General features: G+C 41.7%; 1 protein-coding gene across 1 annotated transcript in view; it reads right to left on the bottom strand.

Annotated features, from left to right (window-relative positions):
* The window catches only part of ush2a (Usher syndrome 2A (autosomal recessive, mild)), a 286437-nt gene that overhangs the window by 94491 nt on the left and 170893 nt on the right, over positions 1-21053 (bottom strand). Inside the window, exons 50-58 of the mRNA XM_049604025.1 lie at positions 10644-11362; positions 10047-10216; positions 9789-9955; positions 9567-9655; positions 6121-6455; positions 4135-4290; positions 3278-3441; positions 2879-3088; positions 72-274 (exon numbers count right to left, since the gene is read on the bottom strand). Of these exons, the coding sequence (XP_049459982.1) occupies positions 72-274; positions 2879-3088; positions 3278-3441; positions 4135-4290; positions 6121-6455; positions 9567-9655; positions 9789-9955; positions 10047-10216; positions 10644-11362 (2213 nt within the window). The remainder of the gene's footprint in view (positions 1-71; positions 275-2878; positions 3089-3277; positions 3442-4134; positions 4291-6120; positions 6456-9566; positions 9656-9788; positions 9956-10046; positions 10217-10643; positions 11363-21053) is intronic.

Below are 21053 nucleotides of genomic sequence, written 5' to 3'. Positions count from 1 at the left end.
GACAAAAAACATAATGCATTCTCTAATGTCTGTGTTTGGGTTTGCATATCTGCCTCTGTTTGTGTGTGTACCTGCACGTTGTAGACAGTAAAAGGCAGCAAGTCCCCCAGCAGGTAGGACCCTGAGCTGTTGTCTACGCTGCCATGAAGACGGTCATTAAGATAGATGTAGTAACCAGTAACTGCTCCATTGGGTCGTGTAGGAGGTAGCCAGAGCACACGGACTGTGCTGCTGTTAACTGGAACCACCTCTGGGGCAGACATCCCGTCTGGCTCTGAGGATGCACATGTGAGTACAAACACCCAAAATAATTTATTTCTTATAGAACAACAAGACATTTTACAGCTGATATGAGATATGCTCATCTTTAAACATGCATGCTTGAGTTGTGGTATGAAACAAATGCTCTCAACATCACATGTGAGCTTTGCCATGCAGGCTATCTCAACTAGTGCGGTAAAGAAAGAACAGTGCTGCAAAAAACTGGATTGCCATAATGATTTTCAGAGGCAGATTTTCACCCAAATTCATTTAAAAACTGCTTGTAAACCCCTTAACCATGCTGTGCCAGTGAGGAATATGTGGTCCCCAGTATGTGCTACTTAGATTCTATAATAGATATGTAGCATTCTCTATGGACACACTCTTTTAACAAGGGGGAGAGATGAAGATGGACACAGAGTGTATGTTTGTGTGCGTGACAGAGAACTACACGTGTGTTGGTGTGCATGCAAGACAGGGCGACTATGAGTGTGTTAGACAGGGAGGGAAACCACCTGTGTGTCTCTATGTGTGCAGAATTGCGTTGATAATGCTATCTAGCAGTAAATGAAATGTAGAGCAGTGGGCTGGGTTTAGGTAGGTGCATTGGCAGGAAATGAACTGGGTCAACTTCACTTACCTGAGTGCATTTCACTAGAATAATAGATTGATTCTGAATAATCAGCTCACTCCCTCATGTTTTATTGGTCTTATAGGTAATAGTGAATGATAATGTCAACCTTTGTGTATTGTGTCATTAATATTCTCTCTTTTTCATTGTCCTGACGATCAAATTCCACGACTTTCTTTAATTCCCCGAGTTCACTCCTCCAAAACATTCTCTTTAAACACATCCACAACAGACACTGATAATAAACCGAAACTCTTATAATATAGTAACCTATAGAAAATGAGTTGCAGACGCAGAGGCAAAAGGAAGGCATGAATGACAGAGACAGTGAAGGACATGGGAAAATCTGACAAATAAAGGACAAGAGCTAATCAGCGAGAGAAGATATAGAGACACTGTGGGCGAAATGAAAAAGTCAAAGAGTGGAAGAGAGAGCTCAGAATATTGTTAATTTTAGTGTATAACAAAATAAAGTTGTGTGTAGAAAAGTGAAACCAAACAAAAGAGAACCAAACAAAGGACAAGAATATGAGCGATGGTGTGTGAGAGAGGTAATCACACAGACTATCTATTATTCTAAGTGAAAATGCACTCAGCTAAGAGAAGTTAACCCAATTCATTTGCTGCCAATGCACTTACCTAAACCCAACCTACTGCTCTACATTTCATTTACTGCAGGATGGCATTATCAACGCAGTACTGCACACTGAGCCCCTTTCACTCATACACACACACACACACACACACACACACACGCACACACATTTTTCTTGCCAATTAGTCCTGATGTTAGCATTGCCCTATAGATTGCAGGCCATGTTAGGATGGTTGGTAGGGTTGAGCTGCATTAGTTAAAATATATTTGGCCTTGGTCTACGTGTGTGTGTGTGTGTGTGTGTGTGTGTGTGTGTGTGTGTACTCTTATGGCTGTAAAATAATGAAATTACCTCCAGAGCCCTCTCAGTTAAACGAGCCGTGCTTTGCCTTTAGCACCTAATGATTTTCTAATGTTTTTAATGCACTTTTTATTATACTGCTCAGATTAGAGGGAAAGAGAGAGGCCTCTGACATATGATTATATTGAAAAGGAAAGAGAACTGTGAAGGGGAAAAAGAGACAGGGAGACAGTCGGAAAGAGGGATCGGGATAGAGATGAAGACTGGAAGAAAACAACAGACAGAGCGAACAGTCTCTGACATATGATTACACAGAGTGATTTGAAAGCTAACCCTTAACTGCTGAGAGACTTGGCTGAGAGTTGGAGAGGGAAATGGAGAAAAAAGTCATGATGACAGTTGGATAGCCTGCGCAATTCATAGCTAAAGATAGTAAAAGCTGACCCTGCTTGAAGAGGAAAATACCGGTAGATCTGAGAACTGATACACTTTGCTCAGATTCTGGTTAATACACTCCCTCAAAGCTCCAGATTTTACATCCTGATAAAGTTGCAGGTGTTCATTTTACAAATATTGAGAGTGAGACCTCTGTGTTGTAATGATGTCACAGCATATTTTGATGGAAGATAGTATTTAACTTTTTGTATAATTATAGAATATCTAGTTTAACTTTTTTGGATACGATTATAGCATGTGCTGTAACTGTACTGTAAAGACATAGGGCCAGCCATGTTTGCCGTCTTGTCTGACAGGTAGAACACTGCTTGTGTGTGCGGGTATGTGTGCGGTTCGCATGTGTTTCTCTGCACGTGGTGCCAACAAGCATTTTACAACACCTTAAATCTGCCTCACACACACACTTTGTATTGATTTCATGCCTCACTACATGATGTGTTTAACATCGCCTGTGAAGCACAGAGTTGCAGAGAAGCACACATTAACACAGACACCCCTCTTGGATGTATTGAATTTACGTACTGTACATGACACGCTCATAAATACAGCTCACACATTTCCGGGGAAAGAAGGCAAATTTTAACCAATTCCTACAATAAACTGTTGGCCAAATATCATACAAATATACACATACCTCCATCCTCTGTGGTGACGTTTACTGTTGCCTTAGTTGTGTTATGTGCTCCGTTGGATGCCTGTAATGATAACAGATATGTGGTACTGGGCCAGAGGTCACTTATCACTGTGGAGATGATCTCAGGAGGGAAAGTCAAGATTTGACTTGACTCGACAGACGCTATTGTCAGAATGTAAGATTCCACCTCGCCCTGTAGGTCTTGCAAAGCTTATAAAGACAAAAAGAGAGAGGGAGAAGAGTGAGGGAGCAGAAAAAAAATAGAATTTTGAGTCTCTATTTTCACTTTTTTGATAATTGTCAGGTCACAGAACAACATTCATAGAATATGTAGCTATAGAAGTCCTTCGTGACTGTGTGTGTTTGAGTATGTGTGTTTAAGAGAGAGGGTAATCTCACAGGGTTGTGTCCAGTTGACCTGTACAGCAGTGTGATTGATAGCGTGGGCAGACAGAGATGGAGGATGGTGGGGAACCCCCGCCATGGTCACCGCGGTTACAATCTCTCCTGAGGAATAGCCCACGTCATTATACACCACTAACTGGTACTGGTAACGGGTGAATCTGTTGAGAAACAAGACTTGTGTTTTTGGTGAGGGGGCAACAAAATGTTTTACTTTCCTTGTGAGTTAAAAGCTACAAATGGATTCTGAATAAAAGGCTGAAATAAGTAGTTTCTTCTATTGATCATTCAACATATCTTGGGTAAGAAAATAAAACAAATGCAACTATAGACCAGCTGCTGGTGCAAGAACTGACTTGTGAATCAATCCTTCACTGAAGGAACTAAGAGAAATAACAGACATGACAGTGATGCTCTATCAATCCTTTATTAATCTGTTCACTCTAAAGTTGCTGTTAATACAGTGACTTCTGTTAAACAAACACAAATCACTTTCTCATAAAGTACATTCTAGGTCATAATTGAAAAAAAAATCCAAAGTGAAAAGTGCTGACACGTTTAAAAGTTTGTCAGTGTGCTGCGTGAATAAAGCACAGTAGAGACACAAACCCGAAAAGAGCACACCCAGAGCCGTTTTGCAAGCATAGAGGGAAAAAAAATTAGCTTCCACCAAGTGCCAAACTGAGATTAGGGGACGCTGTGTGAAAAACAATTTAATTCTTTGGGATATTTGCTTAATGTATCTTTGAGCGGTATTAAAAGATCGGCATCAGCGGCAGCTCGCCGATCGGCTCTGCACACACGGTTTGCTGCGGCGCCGGCGTTTGCTCTAGAGCTCATTTCAGTAATCTCACCTGCTTAGGCCTTTATCTTGGTAGAACAATTTGGTGCCGGAGTAAACATGGAGCCAGCGATGGAGATCTTCAGTGGGGGGAGGGGACATGGCTGTTACCGTGGGGACCGTGGCGATGGCCAGGGGCTGGTGGGTTTTACGTCTGAACAACTTGTATCTGAAGGGGAAATTTGAATGAAGAAAAACACACACACATGGTTGGATGTTTAGGAATGCATTAACACCCAACACATGTTCACAAATGCTCCAGTATGAGCACACAGACACACACCGTACCCACATGGCAAGACACACACACATACACACATAATTTTCGACTGACTCTTTTCCTTATCGCTCATTTCCTCCTCTTCTGCTGTTTTTCATCATCTCTATTCTTTTGCGTTCACTGTATCTCACCCCTCCCTCCCAGCGCCCCTCCCTCTGTTGTTTTTTTCTGCAGGGTTTGTGTTTTCCTCTCCCCACAGTGATGCTAATTTCTGCTGTAATCAGAAGAGAAGGGCTTAATGCCGCCTTTTAACAAACCCACTTAGACAAACACACAGAGCTGAGCAGAGCAGAACAGAGAGACGGGCTCATGCATTTTAATCGCCTGCCAGGAAAATGGACCTTTATTTTAGGCCTAATCACCGACAGAGTAGAACAGGACAGAACAAAACGGACCAGAATGTGCATTAGGACTGAGAAAACACTGATTAAAAAATGCACAACACTTAGCTCATTACCAGGGCACTCATGTTAGCAGCTTGTTAACGTGTTACTATCTGCTTGTTTGCTTAGGTTTTCCAGCAACAACTGAACATCTCCAGAATGTGTCTCTCAATAACAACACGCTGTAGATTTCAGTCTTGGCTGCCAGGTTTCTAACTTTGGGCTTTCGCTAATGAATAAAACCACAGTGCCGATTCAAATTATGTAAAGTTGTGATGGTTACACAGATTGGGGTCCACTCCTATTAGCTCTTCATTAGAAGCATTGGTTTTTGGATGCACATTGGCTTCTTACTTTTCTTTCATTTGGTTAAATTCTCACATCCACCAGGAATCAACAGAAGCAATTTGTTTCTGTGCATTTTGAAAGCAGTTACACATCTGATTCAAAGTGGGAATGTTGACAGAATAATGTAAAGATTGCTGGTGAATGGTGTAAATGTAAAATCAAAGTAGTTCAATCCCCCTTCTGCCATTTTGTACTTTATGTTGTTCCCTTGTGTGCACAAGTTTAGACAACAGATGGCTCATGTTATCTCAATTTACTGGGATATTTTTTATTAGTGGTACAATCGAGCACACGCAAGTTGACTGCACTGCTGATGAGAAAGAAAGCCAAGATAATTCATCTGTGACAGGGCATCGTTGCATATCAGTGTCTTACCAATATACCTTCAATTTAGGGCCCTGACACATTAAGCCAATGGTCGGCTTTTGGTCAATTTCGGGTTGTCAGTGAGTGTCTGCAGGCCTAGGTTTACAGTGTGTCTCTCCCTGCTGACACTAGCTGGCTTTTGTCTATTTTTTGGCTGATTCAGCCTGTTGAATTGGAAATGAGGAAAGTAAACAAACAGCTAGTCAAGAGGGTGTGAGATACAAACAAACTTGTTATATTAGGTAAAATTATTTTCTTGCCATTAACAGAAACAGCTTCTAATTGTTTGAGTTATTGTTTGCTGGCATACGGTAGATATGCTTTGTTCTTTCAGCATCCATTTGAGCATTCAATGTGCTAACTAGTATCTGTAATCCATCCAGTCAGTCTTTCGGTTTCCCTTTTTGCGTGAAGAATACGGGTAATCGTCACCTGCTGCTATGGAGTTATTTCCTTTCACGTAGGCACAGAACACACATACTTGTTGGCTGTAGTCTCTGCGATGTGTTCAAGTACAACATTTTGGATGACACATAGGTGACATGTGGTGACACAACAGCTGGCCTTTGGAATGCAATCTAACTCATAAAATGTATGTTTTTTTGTGTAATATCCATCTTACCTGATGTTAGGTCCGTTGGGCCTGCTTGGTGGTTGCCAGGAAATGGCCAGGAAGGACTCACTGACTGCCACTACGGACAGTGGTTCAAGGCCTTCAGGGACTGACTGGAATGTGGTAGCAGGCGTGGGCAGGCTTTCTGTACATCCTCCAACATGGCCACCTCCGTTGGAACACGCCAACAAAGTAATACTGTAGTTTGTATATGGAATGAGGTCCGTTATTGTGACATTGAGCTCAGAAGCATTGCCACTGTTGTGGAAGATGCGGGGTTCTGGGAGGCGGATCTCATAGCCGTGGATTTCTCCATTGGGAATAAGAGGGGGAGACCATGTGACCTGAAACATAAATGTGTTACATTTAAGTTCTGGGTTGTTCATTTTATATACAGTATTGGGATAAATCAGAGTGCAGAGAAAACTAAAGGCCCAGTTCACTTAATCCTTCTAACTGTCCTATCATTATCCCAGAAAAGTCATCTCATTGGTTGGCTGGGCATCGGAAATGTTCTCGGCATGCTGAGGACGGCAGAAAGCTTTTAGATGGATGAACTACAGGAAGTCATGGCACAGTGGTCGTGTGTGTGTGTGTGTGTGTGTGTGTGTGTGTGTGTGTGTGTGTGTGTGTGTGTGTGCAGATCTTGCAGTGTGTGCTCATGCAAATGCATATCTGCCTCACAATGTGAATGTATGTGGTCAGTTGAGTGTTAGCAGTGATATCATGCAGGTAGTATCTGTGTGTGCATACACTGTCACCTGGGTGTATGAATGTAATGCTTCGGGATGGTCACGGTGTGTGTGTATGTGTGTGTTAGTTAAACTCTTGTGGGGACAGATAACCTGACTTTGACTTGAGCAGAAGATTCCTTTCATCAAATTTAAAACAGGGCATACACACACACAAACGCGCGCACGTGCACAAACACCATGCTAAAATAATGAAAACGGCTGGTAATGGAATTGCTGCATGCAAAAACAAAAGCTTGCTGTTGTCGAGCACTGCATCTGATTTGGAAACAGTTCAGTCTGTCAGCATTTCAGAGTGAAGATGAAGGTAACTGGCGCACACACACAAATGGTACCACACATACTTACAAACACACACACCGCTACACGTTTGGATTACACATATCTATACAATAAACGTTTTGTTTATACATTCAAATACAATCACACAGTAAAACCTAAATTGAACCATTGCGTAAGCACACGCGCACACGCGCACACACACATGCTCTAACACATTTATGGATACAGACTGTCATGTACAATAACTGATCAGTTCAGAGCTTGTTGAGACTTATGAGTTGAGGTGATTAAGTGGTCAATGTTGATGAGAGTATTATGAATGAACGTCAAGAATAATTACTTCTCATGCAACCTTGATATTCATTTAACAAGTGACACTGTGAGGTGATACAGGACACACACACACACACACACACCCAACCACATATGGGCAGGGTCATGTTGAGTTAGGTAGCTCATTTCCCAAAGTGCGTGTTGGGTGTGCTTTGTGGTGGAAGTCATTTACAGATTGAATAGCCTGATGTAATCTGGAGATGGTGAAGACAGAAGAGACCCTGGGCCGACACGGAGCACTGGGGCTAAGGCCAGTACAGTATGTGTGTGTGTGTGTGTGTGTGTGTGTGTGTGTTTGTATGTGTTTATGTGTATATGAGTGAGTGAGAGAGTGAGAGAAAGACAGATGATAAAGTTGGTAGTGTGAGAGAATAGGTGTGTTTGCGTGTGTGTGTGTGTGTGTGTGTGTGTGTGTGTGTGTGTTAGGGCATGGTGTATGTGGTGTGTGTGTGTGCACCTTTGTGTATCCATGCTATTATATTCAGCAAAAACTCAAAGACACTGAACGTGTGCCAACCTCTGCAGCTGACAATCACATTTTACAATCTATTGATTCATACATCAACGTTATCACTTCCATATTAAGGTAAATTTATATTGTTATCCTGCAAACAAAGTCTCAGGGTTTGGGATCAGGTCCCGAATCTCTGACTGTGTTTATTCTGATTGGTGGTGAAAGAAGTTACCTAAAAATATCTGTGATGGGTCACAGATCCAAATGAGACTGAAATAAAATTAGTGGTTTAATTTGAAATTAACCAATATCCCTTCAGAGTAACTAACTACTGTACCAACAAAAGCACAACTGTCTCAGTAGAGATAACAAGAGTGAGCATGAGAAACTAATCTCTTCCAGCTGTGAATCAGACACTAATAAAGAATCAGACACATACATTTAGTGTGCTTACCTTCTCGGACATTATCTGTCCTTCTTTGAAGTTTTTTTGTACCAAACCTCGGAACACAGGCACAATATCTGTAGAATTACAAAGGTGTGTACAAAAAAGCTATTTTGTATGTGTGATCTTTTTTTTTGCTTTGCTTAGGTCTTTTTCTGCCATCATAGTCCAATAAAAAGCCTGAATTACAACAATCTATGTGTCGATCTTTATCCCTGACAGAATCACAGTCTGATGAAGCCAAAAGGACGCTGCCTGTAAATAAGAGATGCCACCGAATTATCAGAAGAGCGGACATTCACTAGGCTTTGCGTTAAGAGTATCACTGAATAATAGGAATACGTGCAAAACAGGCAAGACATGGTCAAGACAAAGTGAATACCTTGATGTACAAGAAGTGATGTGAAAAATAAACCATTTTGAGAATGAAGAGAGATACTCAAAACCCTGTCTGTGTTGTCAAGGTCAATTGGTAACCAGGAAGCAGCCTGCCTGTCTGTCCAATTAGCAACAACCAGGAAGGAACACTTTCCCTCTTGGACCTGTGACCCCTAAAGCTGTGCCGCTGCAGAGATGACAGGGGCGGTTCTGAAATGATGACAGGCATTAGCATTTTTCTGCAGTTAGCATTAGTGCAGGGCTGTGAGTGCATGTGTGTGTGTGTGTGTGTGTGTGTGTGTGTGTGTGTGTGTGCATGCATACAATATTGTTTCAGTGGCTTTCATTGATGGGCCTTGATGTGGGATTAGCCAGTGGTGGAATTTAACTCTGGCCCCTCCTTCAAAATGGCCGACAGGAAGGAAGCTGCCTCAGACAGGGTCACAGCCCCTCCCATTTTCTGAAGGGGACCTTGAGTTGAATGTTTTTCTTTCTCATTAAATCCCAAGAAGGAAAGACAGAGGAATCAGTGTGACATTGCTTTGTCTTTTCTACTCTGAGTGACTGAAGTTGCATTATATGTTTTGTGTATTTTCTGTTTAAAGAAACAAACACTCTTTGAATTCTAATGGCTCCTACTGAGATTCTTAAACCTTCTATCTGCTGAATGTAACAGGAGATATTGTAATTCACTATCAGAAGTAACAATGCTGACTTGGAGTTTATTTGTGTGCTTCAGCCACACTCATGCCAGATCCAAGAGGTTTTAAGTGAACCTGACAGAAGTAAGATTCACAAAAGGTGCCCATACCTGGAGTGACTCTGGCCCCAAGACCTTCACCCTCGGTGGACTGAGACCAGCTGGACGAGAAGGTCTGGTGGTGATACTGACCCAGGGTCCTGCATGTATGGAACAATATGAGGTTAAAGATTGTAATGTGAAAAACAAAGAGTGGAAGCATTTTTCTTTAACATACACAAATCTTAGTCAAATTCTATTTAATTTCATTTAAGATCATAAAAGTGATCTGACCTGTGGTGTTGCCAGCCTGATTATAGAGCACGAGTCGATACTGGTAGCTGGTCCAGGGACTGAGAGCAGATGAAGAGTCAAGGTAGGAAAGCGGGGGAGGGTCTGGTGGGAGATGGCCCACTGTGGAGACTTGTTTGGTCCCAGCAACTCTGCGTTCAATCAGCCACCTTTGCCCAGCACAAGATACAATACAATTTATATACAAATAGTAGGAGTATCACAGAGGGACTGAAGTGTGTGTATGTGATCAAATCTCACCGCTCCAACAGTCCATTGCTCAACTCCGGTGCATCCCAAGACAAGAGAACAGAGGTGGGGGTGTCGGAGTAAAGGTGAGGTGCCGGAACCCCTTCTGGAGGAGCTGGGAGGGTTCGGAAGTCCTGAGACATCCTAGATGCCGAACAACCCACAGTAGTGCACGCCTCCAGCTAGATGTTGGAAAACAATTTTGTCACATCATAATGTGATGCACGTTTCTCGTGTTATCATTGTAAAACTAGCAGTTTTCTTTCATCAGTAAATCATCAATTATACAGTGATAAGAATAGTTTATAACATGATTTATTCTACTGGTATTTCTCAGTCAATAATTTCTAAATCTGACACCTTTAACTGCCTGATACAATAACTATTAAAGTGGAACCGCCACAAAAATAATGGGTGCAGTGACATTTTGAAATTCAGTATCATCTATGACTGTATGAATATTGAACTACCAATAAAAAAAAATCTTGTTATTGTATTTGTAATAAATATGTAATTGCATTTTTGTAAATGCATAGTACAATGTTTAATCTATCACACTACACACTGCAGTATTGTATTATAACATAGTATCATTTTAATATTTTGTACCTTGAGGCTGTAGGTCTGGTATGGCAGCAGGTCGAGGAAAGTGTAGCTCGTAGTGTTCCCTGGAACAGTAACTGATATAAGGGATGGACTTAAATCTGAAGCTGCACCAGTTAAATCAGAAATGGGGCTGTGGAGGGAGTCTTGTTTTAGAGTATGTTCAGTATTAGAGCTGGCTGCATTGTGCTCTGGGTTTGAGAGTAAAAGATTGGAGCTTGGGTTTACACTGGCAGTACTGGGCTCAGTGGGGTTAAATGAGATGGAAGTAGGGCCTTGGCTTACATTGCTTACACCAGTAGACTGGATGTGGTTGTCTTCTGTGATACCAGGCATCAAGCTAGAGAAAGGGTTAGAAAGGAGGTTGGGTCTAGTGCTTTGGATCGTGCTTGAGCTTTCATTACTGCCGGTGCTGATGGTGGGCATGGAGATGTGGCTTGAGCCCGGAGTGGGAAGACTGGATGGTGGCCTGAGGTTATGACCCGTGTTGAGATATGCAGCCTCAGTGCTGGGCACTAGGCTTGGGTTACGACCTGAGCTGAAGCTGAGTTGAGTTGTGCTGGAGGCTGAGCTGGGTTTAAAATCTAAAGAAGCAATGAATCTGGGGCGAAGATAAAGGGTATAATTGTTGATGAGGCCATTTGGTTGAGAGGGAGGAACCCAGGTAATTGTTACACTTCTAGGATGGAGCCTGGATACAGCTGGAGTGTCCACTGGTCCTGGACCTGCGGGTAGAGAGAAAGAAATCAATAAAGAGACAAGTAGGGGAAAAGAAAAAAAAGGGCAAGAGATAAATATGCTCTCTATGTGCGTGTTTAGAAAAGAGTGAGAGAAGAGAGGAGGGGGATTTGTTCTTAAGAATTATTTGACAAGTAACGTCAAGTATGACATCAGAAGGACAAAGAGTGATTTTACCATCCCTATCCAAGGGATTAATATGAAAACTCTCTTCAACTCTCTGTTTCTCCCTGAGGAAACAAATATTGTATTTGTGGACTTATGCCGTTCTTGTGTTTGAATGTGAGTATGTGCATCTTTCAGTAGAGAACTGAGGAGGTCATGTGTATGCCAGGCTGGACTGCTGGAAACAATGTAGTCAAACTTCGCACTGGTTTTGCTAAAAATAAATATATGACATGCACATGCATGCAAACACACTCAGGTGACTAGGGCTGAGTATTGATATTTGATACCTGTAAGTTATCAACTGAAGTAACCCAGTTCCAAGTAGTATCAAAATATCTCCAGTCAAATGATACCTGCCATGGGAGTGTGATCCCAACACAACCACACCAGATCAGCAGACTTTTTGCTGCTGCTATCCCCAAAGCCACTCTCCTTCAGGCAAACTCTGCCCGGTTAGCACAAGCTAACACAGCAGCAATGACTAACATCCAACACTGAGGTGTTAGGCTGCCCTAACATACTCTCAGGGATACTGACACGGCCTGACTCTGTCATTAAATCCAGTAATGGCCCTTAGGTAATGTTAGCTGTGTGATGCTTGCAGTTAGCTCTGTCGTCGTGTGTGCATGTGGTGGCAGGGTAGACCCTCACAACTGTTTCTGGTGCAGAGTTCGCAATCCTGCAGCAGCAGTTGCTACGACCCATGCAGTCTGTGGTGTGGTGAAGTCAAGTCAGATGTACTGACAGAGTTGGCAGTGCAGTGTACCGAGAAACGTTCAAAAGTATGGCTATACTACATGCCACTCCATTCACATTAATGGGTATTGAAGGAAGTATTCTGTTGCTATCAGTATCATGTTAATGGTACTAGTATCAATACTGACATCATAGTTATTTAAACAACACCCAGCCATACATATGACCCATATGTTTGGTAATTACTTGGAGCATTTACGAAACTTCAGGTCAGGAGACCAAATTGGTTGTAAATGTATCACATTTACGACCAAGACCTTTTTCACAGAACCACAGCTGTGGTCTCTGAGAGTGACTAGATTTGTAATTTGGGTCTACTGTGTATTTATGTTCACCACCATTCTCAATGCCTAGGAGTGTCTTAAACTCTTATGTCCAGGAAATGAAATGGTCCTCACCAGCACTAGAAGTATGCAGGAAGACAGAGACGCACATCAGAAGGCCACATGCACACACACAGTCACATGATGTGCACATGTCCATGCACGGATAAGACCCTACAAGACTAGTCAGGGGGATATTTCACTCCATGGTAGCTCATTTGAAGGTAATGCCCCTTCCCCCCTCCTCCCCCGGCATTTACATCCCACTGTACTGCTCTATAATGGACACACACAGATGCATGTCCGTATACGTAGACACACACTCTTCCTGACACACACTCACATGCCCACACCCACAGTGATGCAGTATAGCAGTAATGGTGCTGTGTGAAGGGCAAGCAGATCAAGGTGACTGAGCGGACTGAGGGAGCGTGCTGCGTCGCTAAGTGCTACCGCTAACCGCTAACGGCTTTCCCAGATGGCGGTGTGTGTGTGTGTATGTGTGTAAGAGACAGGGTGAAAGAAGATGAGCGGTTGAGAGTGTGTGTGCATGACTGTGTGTGAGAGATAAAGCGTGCAAGCATGTATATGTGTATGTCAGCATGCCTGCACATAAGACAGCAGTTGTGTAAGAAATTGTATTTTGCAGACCATCTACTAATTGTTGGGCCTGACTTCATACAGACTGGGATGACAAACAACATTCAGTGTTTGGCTAAAGATACTTCGGCTATCCCTAAAAGTTTATAGCAGTGCTTATAAAGCTTTTCAAAATTCTAATGCTTTGCCTCATATTCAATTTGTAGGGATGCTCTAATTAATTGGCTGAACATCGTTATCGGTCAGTATTCACCTTACTGACTGTCATTGACCTATTGCAAATAAGATGGCATTCACCAGTGTTATTCTGTTGTGTCAGATCGGTTTGAGCAGGCTAAAAAGCAGAGCTCAGATCTAATGGACACAAACTTGAATTAATCAGCAGGTACAAGAAAAACAGTGAGTGTGAGAGATCTTCAATGGGACACCTTCAGGATTAAGGGAACAGAAAACTCACTATCCCTGTGATTGAGGACGCACCCTGTTGTTTCCCTGATAATGCTACATTGTGAACAATAAACTTGTGTTGAAATCGGCAGGAGGGGAGCTAGTAAGCATTAGCTGTTAGCAGCTGGTGGCCGCAGCTAACAGCTCACAGAGGTCGCACTGAGCTGCGTTATGATGCGTTCAAGCTCTTTTCAGTAAAAATGAGTATTAGTCCAAAGTAAATTATAGTGTTCTCATGATGAGTTCAATGTGATCTTGTAAAATGTCGTTTTGGCGAGAAACTTGAACTAATACAGTTTAGTGAACAAGATACTTAATGATGTTTTTAAAGTAATATAAAATAGATATTAAAGGAGTTATGATATATATCGTGAAAAAGGCTAAAAGACATTTTTCATGTTAATGATTAGATTAAAGGTTGTTTCATAAATATGTATCATCAAATTTGTGCTCATTTGTTTAAATTACTTTGAAACAGCTGAGTTATATTTTATGGTGTAGATTTCTTTGTTTACCTGGCACAAAAGGGGAAATAAATAACAACAAACACAAGCTACGCAACAATAGAAAAAACATCAGTATCAGCTACTGGCTATTGGCTACCGGCCAAATTGTTATTTTAAACATCAGTATCTGCCCATAATTTCAACATTGGTGCATCCCTATTAATTTGAATACTGTGATAACCTTTTTTAGGATGTCTCCCATATTTTACAACTCATACTGTAATTTGTCACCAAAACACAGACAAAGGAAAGCAGGTAAACTCTTTCAAAAAGTTAAAATCATATGAAAAGTCTTGTTTTTGGTGAATTTACTGATGGACCCCAATGACCCCCATTTCTATTTACTGATAAATAAGGCAACATAAAAAAACTGGCATGAAGTTTGACCACGTGCACACACAATATGATGTACAGTCAGAAACAGAGAGACTCATAACAAGTGAGATTAAAAAATACATTAAAATGGTAGCCAGCCAGTAAGTCACACGCACATTTTTAGTTCTATCTCCCACACAAATAAACAACAGCATAAAAATGGTAATGTAAAGCTTGGCTGATTTTACAGATCACAAATTGTCCCACCAACAAGCCATCTTTCTTTCTATTTACATCTCTGCCTCTGTCTGTCTGTCTGTCTCTTCCTTCTTCTCTCTTCCTCTCTCTGACCCCTTCCTTCCCTCCCCCTCTCTACCTCTCTCTCATTTTCCTCTGTCCCTCTCTGTTACTTGCGCTTTGTGTCGCGGTCTCTCTCCCTCTTTCGCTTCCTCTCTCTCTGGTCTCCCTGCTAAATAAACAATGCAGAGAGTTGACCTTTTGGGTTAACAGGTTTTTATGCTAGCTCTACTCAGCACTCACACTGATTCAATTACCACCAAAGGTCCACTGAACCCCACGAATAACCAAGGAGCCCGTCTCCCTGTCTGTCTATGTGCCTATCTGCCGGCCTGTCTGAGCACCTCACTGCGTTCTCGTCCATCTTTGGAGGTTAAGGTGTCTCTCTACCTGTTTGTCTAATTAGACCTTCTGTCTATTTGTCTGCTTCACTGTAATTCTTTCGGTCTGTCTGATCAAAGTGTTTGTCGGTTCCAACAGACATGAAAAAACACACATTTAAAAGATATAAAGTCCTCAAAAGCAACTGTTATACCACAAAACACAATGGAGTCACCTTGATCCAGCTCCCGTCAACCACCCAAAATAACCCCCGTTGTCACCCCCCATTCCTCCCTCATTCCCACTCCCCTCCCCCCGTCCACCTCTCCCTCTAAGTGTTGAGTGTTATTTAGGCTTTACTGGCGCGTGTAAAATTCTGCAATTTGAAGGGCTGTTAAGTTTTTCAATTGAAATTTTCATTTAAGATGCAGGTGATGCTTTTTTCCTTTTTTTATTTTACTGACGCTTTACTGCTCTCTGGATAGGAGGGAACGAGTGTTGAGGGAATGCGTAGCAATCCCACTCTCTCTGCTTTCCCGACTCCTTATCTCTTTTTTTCGCCTTCTCGCTGAACTCCTCCATTTTCCCATCTCTTGTCCTCCCTTTCCCAACTGTTCTTCTTTTCCCTTGTCTCTCACTCATCCTTTTCTCTCTTCCCCACCTCTCCGACCTCTTAATTCCCCCATGCCTTTTCCTCTTTCTTTCCCCTCTCCCTCCATCCCTCCCTCCACACCTCCCACTGTTACTCCTCCTCTCTCCAGTAAAACACAGTAGCAGAAGGCTAAAACAGGAGTGCAGGGCCGCCAAGCCTTAAATCACATTTATAAGGATTTGGTTAGCATAGTAATAACACAATCAACTGACATGCTGGGAGAGGGGAAGGGAGGAGTGTGTGTGTGTGTGCATACATGTTATGTACCTCCTTGTGCATATTTGTGTGCATGTGTAGGTAAGGGCCCGTGTAGATGTAAGTGTGTACATCTGTGTGTATCCATGTGAAGAGAAGAGGAAGGGTATTATTTTTAGCCTCTCACAGGGTCCTGTGCTTGTGTGTGTGTGTGTGTGTGTGTGTGTTTGTGAGTGTGTGTATGTGGGTGACTGGGCTTTTGAAGGTGAGTCGAGGCTCCTAGGAGTCATAATGAGGACAAACGCTGAGCTTTACTGTAATCAAGATGCTTACGACATGGTGTCAAAACGTGACAAGCAATATGGTGAGAATTTACATTGCATTTCATATCTTTGCTTTTTCTAAAGATTATTTAATGTCATTGCTGCTTTAGGAGACACTGAAAGAGGCAGTGAGAAAGAGGATGATGCATGACCAAGGTCAGGAGCTTGATTTGTATAACGTCACGAGTATATGAGATGTACATTAGCCTTTAAGTAACTACTACCATCACGATACCTGAAATGTCAATCATTCAAAATTTTCAGTAACCTTTTCAGACGCTGACTATTTGGGGTGATTTACTAAATGCCAGGTAACCTTCTAATGCATCCATGTACCACAGAAAGAGAACTAAACAGTGCAAAGTAATATATGGCATAAAAAATACTATGTGGGAATATATTCAAATCCGTGGGAAGTGATTGGGTTTGGCAGGAATTCTAAAAATATTACAAAACTCTGTGACTGCTGAGGAATTATATTATTTTTAGTTACAGAAATGTAATTTTCCCATTGGTTCTGACGGTATATATATAACAGAGCAACATGTAAATAGATGTTCAGGTAATGAGTGTGTAATAGTTTCTTAAAATATTCCAGCTATATCTCAAAAGGATTATGCTTAACATTCCCCCTGGACAGCTAACTGAACAGAATACTGGGAAATAAGGTAGGCTTATTATTATTTTATGAATGCAGTCACTCATTCATTAAATAACATGAATTCTTTGTGTTCTGTCATTACCTCTAACCTAATTTCTGCGGCATTTTTCTCCTTCGTGTTACTTCTCTCACTTTCTGCTTTAAGTTCAATTTAGTTAAACAGTGCTTCTTTAATGTTCACACACACACACACACACACACACACACACACACACACACACACACACACACGCTTACTTTCTAAGACTGCTTGGCTAAGATCATTTTGTCAAAACGGTGCTTTATTCATACTCCCTATAACACTTTATAACACACATACACATGTCTCTTCACAGACACACATGCATGCACACACACACACAGACACACACACAGACACACACACACACACACACACACACTCTCTCTCTCTCTTAGATCACTTAGCTAGTGTGAACATGGGAGTAGACAGAGGAAAGGGAGCTGTCCAACACGGCTAGAGTTTATGTTCACAGGAGCCGTCTGTCTGTTCCGCAGCGGCAGGAATTCATAGGGACCAAATTACATTAAAAAGATGGATATAAAACTTTAATGGAATGATAAAAAGGAGAGGAGGAAGCGTGGGTCTCTCTCTTCCTCTGTTCTGTCATTAGCCTTCTCTTTTCTTCTCGTCCTCTTTTTTCCTCAATTCCTCATTTTACCTTTTTGCTCTCTCCATTTTTCTTTCCTCGCTTTTTCCTTTCAATTTCTTACATTCTTTTTTTCTATATTCCCTCCCCTTCTGTCGCTCTCGTAAATACTTAAGGGCTAGTTCGTCAAATAGAAGAGGTGAAACCTGCTCTGTCCTTCTGTCTTTACATGCTTGAGCACAAAGAGTTGGAGGAAAAGTGATCAAAGACAAGAAAAGAAAAGTATATGAAAAAGAGTGATGGAGAGTATAAAAGTAATACATACTTGAATCCTTATTGTTAATGAAGGTCGATGTCAACATACAGTATAGTATTTATAGGTCAGTAACAAAGTGGAAACCTTGCAAGGTCACAGCTAACATGTCCAAGCACACATGAGGTTCAGGGGAAGTCTTCCTAAAGGGGTAAAACCCAAAGGATGGCACTATAAAAACATGTTAGTTAAGATCTATGTGTCACTTGAGCATGTGCAAGATGTTTGTATGAGTACTTTACTCTTTTGTAAGAGTGAACACTGTAAGTATGAACTGCGCTGGACTAAGACAACATAAAATTTCATAATAACTCTGGGCCTTACGAGACATGAAATCATACTGAATGAAATGTAAAAGTGCCTGCTAAGGTTGTCATTTCTTGAAGCGTGTGGGAGAGGAGATTAGGAGGGGAATGCAGCCTTTCCTGTCACTGCCAAGATGACGAGAGGATGGGTTTATGGTGACAAATTACACATCAATGTTTGAAAATCCAATCTGGCCGCACTTGGCTTTCTCCCATCATGGGTTTAAATCCCTTCTTATTAAAAGCTTCCATATCTATCATGTATTCTATTATTATGGTAAAAGATTTTTTTATGCATACTTTAAAATGATTGGACACAATAGTATGTACTCTACATCCGTGACTGGATGTAAGATTCAATTGTAAGATGTGACATGTAATTGTGAGTAATTTATTAAGATGACAATGACACAGGGAGCTGTGAAAAGGGAGGGATGTGTATAAAGGACTGACAGGGCAGAAAGGAAAACAGACTCATCCATTTCACATGCACTCACACAATACATAATCATTTGTTATACTATATGGCCCCATAAGTTGGGGTCTCAGTAGCATTCCCAGGGTTTGGTGCCTTTGTGTTTTAGAAGCAGAAATATTGATGCCTGCTTTTAGAGTCTCGAGGCCCGGGCAATATTTTTAGACTACATCACATACACGTTACATATACACAATATATATATTGATATTTTAAAATCGCCTCTAAACTACTATAGACTACTAACATACTAAACTACAAAACAAACTACTGCTCTAATAAAGTTAAATAAAGTGTTGTTGTAATGACATAAATCAAAAGGGAACAACTGGTGCTTTGATTCTGAAGTACCCGGCTCTTGGGCCGGAAAGTGTTGATGAACATGAATATTTTGGTCAACAGTTAGATATGAGTGGTTAGTGCATCGCTGTCAGCTGTAAGGATATATTCACTGTGAGCGGGAAACAAACTAACAACTCTCCAGGTTCATTCATTCACTCAATATCCGTAACTGCTTATCCTGTTGAGGGTTGCCAGAGGTATCCTAGCTAACACTAAGCACGCTCTCAGTCACACCTACGGGCAATTTAGAGTCACCAAGTAACCTGCATGTCTTTGGACTGTGGGAGGAAGCCAGAGAACCCGGAAAAACATGCAAACTCCTCAAAGTATGCCCCCAGCTGGACAGCCAGTTTGAACCTGGAACCCTCCTGCTGTGAGACGACAGTGCTAAACACTGCATCACTGTGCCGCCCCTAGCTCTCAAGTTCATATATTAGTAATATCTGCAAGTTGCACTGGTGATCCATGGTCATAAGAAGCAACTAAATGGTCACAGCCTGGAACCCTGCAGATCCGAAACCACGTGCCTTGCCTGTTCACACACTATCGCCCAGGAGAGTGGTCTGGATGGATTGAGGATGGACGTTGCATGTGATATACAGATTCATATTTGTGATGGTGACTTAAAAAAATGTTGTGACATATTTATAACCAACGTTCATGATAGAGTCATGTTATACATCCCACTTGGAACAAGCCATGATCACTTGAGTATAACCAATATATCACCCACCCCTATTTTAGGGTAGGGCTGTACACAAATCAGAAATATATCAGTCGAATCAGATTTTCTGATCCTTTTTTTCCCATATAGTGTTTTAAAGTCGGAAGGCGGTTCAGTGGGCCGTTCAGAACAGTGACATTCATGTAATATAGTAAACAAGCTAACTCATTAACGACAGATCGGAAATGTGCAACATTTTTTGCAGACACTAGAATTCACCACCTCTATGCAGAGAAAATAACGTGATTTCGGAGCCTTACAGGGCAAAGCCTCTCCTCCTCTGGTCAGCTGCCTCGGCGTATGCAGCTGCCTGTACCAAAGAGCAGCGTGAAAGTACAGAGTACTCACTCTGCAGCAAAATCAGGGGGCCGAAACATCCCCAGAAGTGCACTGCAAACTGACTGGCAAGAAACACAAGCAAAAAGGACTGCTTGACTTGAAGAATCTCAGTCGACTGAGGGGTCGAATCTCTGACTTTCAGGGGGCAGGCCTATTTTAGACTGTTCATTACTGATTAATGCTGACTGATTTGCTCTTGCTGATTTGTAACTTCAGTTCAAGTTAAACTGAGATGGAAGTCAGTAGGCATAAAAAAGACAGGGTTTGTACACCATTTTTTCTTTTACATCTTTATTTAAACTGTTACAGTGTCAGTCAGTCTGTCGAGTTTATCTGCTTGAAACTTCATGATTACGTGTTATTGCTTGTGAGCATCAGGGGGTGTGTGATTGATAAGGGGGACATGGACGTGTGTGTATGACACATGTTCTCAGTGTGTGTGTGTGTGTGTATGTGTGTGTGTATGAGGGGGCCTGACAGAGGCAGAGAGATGGCAAAGAGAGGGATGGAGGTCTGAACGATGGGGCACAGTGTGACTGAATCGACACATTTATTACAGGCCACACATGCAAAAACAGAGAGCAGTAGATTTGTACACGTTTCCACCCTCCCATAAAAACACACAAATGTACACACAAAGATAAACCCACACATATTGTCCACCTTATCTATAATTTTCAAGTATATGGAAAAAATATGTAACAAAAGCTTATTCTGTTTGAGACTGGAGTGTGTGTGTGTGTGTGTGTGTGTGTGTGTGTGTGTGTGTGTGTGTGTGTGTGTGTGTGTTTATGTGCGTTTGTGTGTGTGTTTGCTAAAGGGAATTCAATTCTGAATAGCAATGAGAAAAGCATAGGGCCATAATTTAATGCATCCTAAATGTCTGCAATTATGTGTCTGGATGGGTGTGTGCATGCATCAGTGTTGTGTTCACGTGAATGTGTATGTATACATACACCGCACATACATGTGTACATACACATTTCTGTGTGTGTACAGGCGCATGTA

The sequence above is a fragment of the Epinephelus fuscoguttatus genome, linkage group LG2 (genome assembly GCF_011397635.1).
Source record: "Epinephelus fuscoguttatus linkage group LG2, E.fuscoguttatus.final_Chr_v1".
Taxonomy (NCBI): Eukaryota; Metazoa; Chordata; class Actinopteri; order Perciformes; family Serranidae; genus Epinephelus; species Epinephelus fuscoguttatus.
Note: the sequence above shows the minus strand (reverse complement) of the source record. Positions and strands in the feature narration are given on the sequence as shown.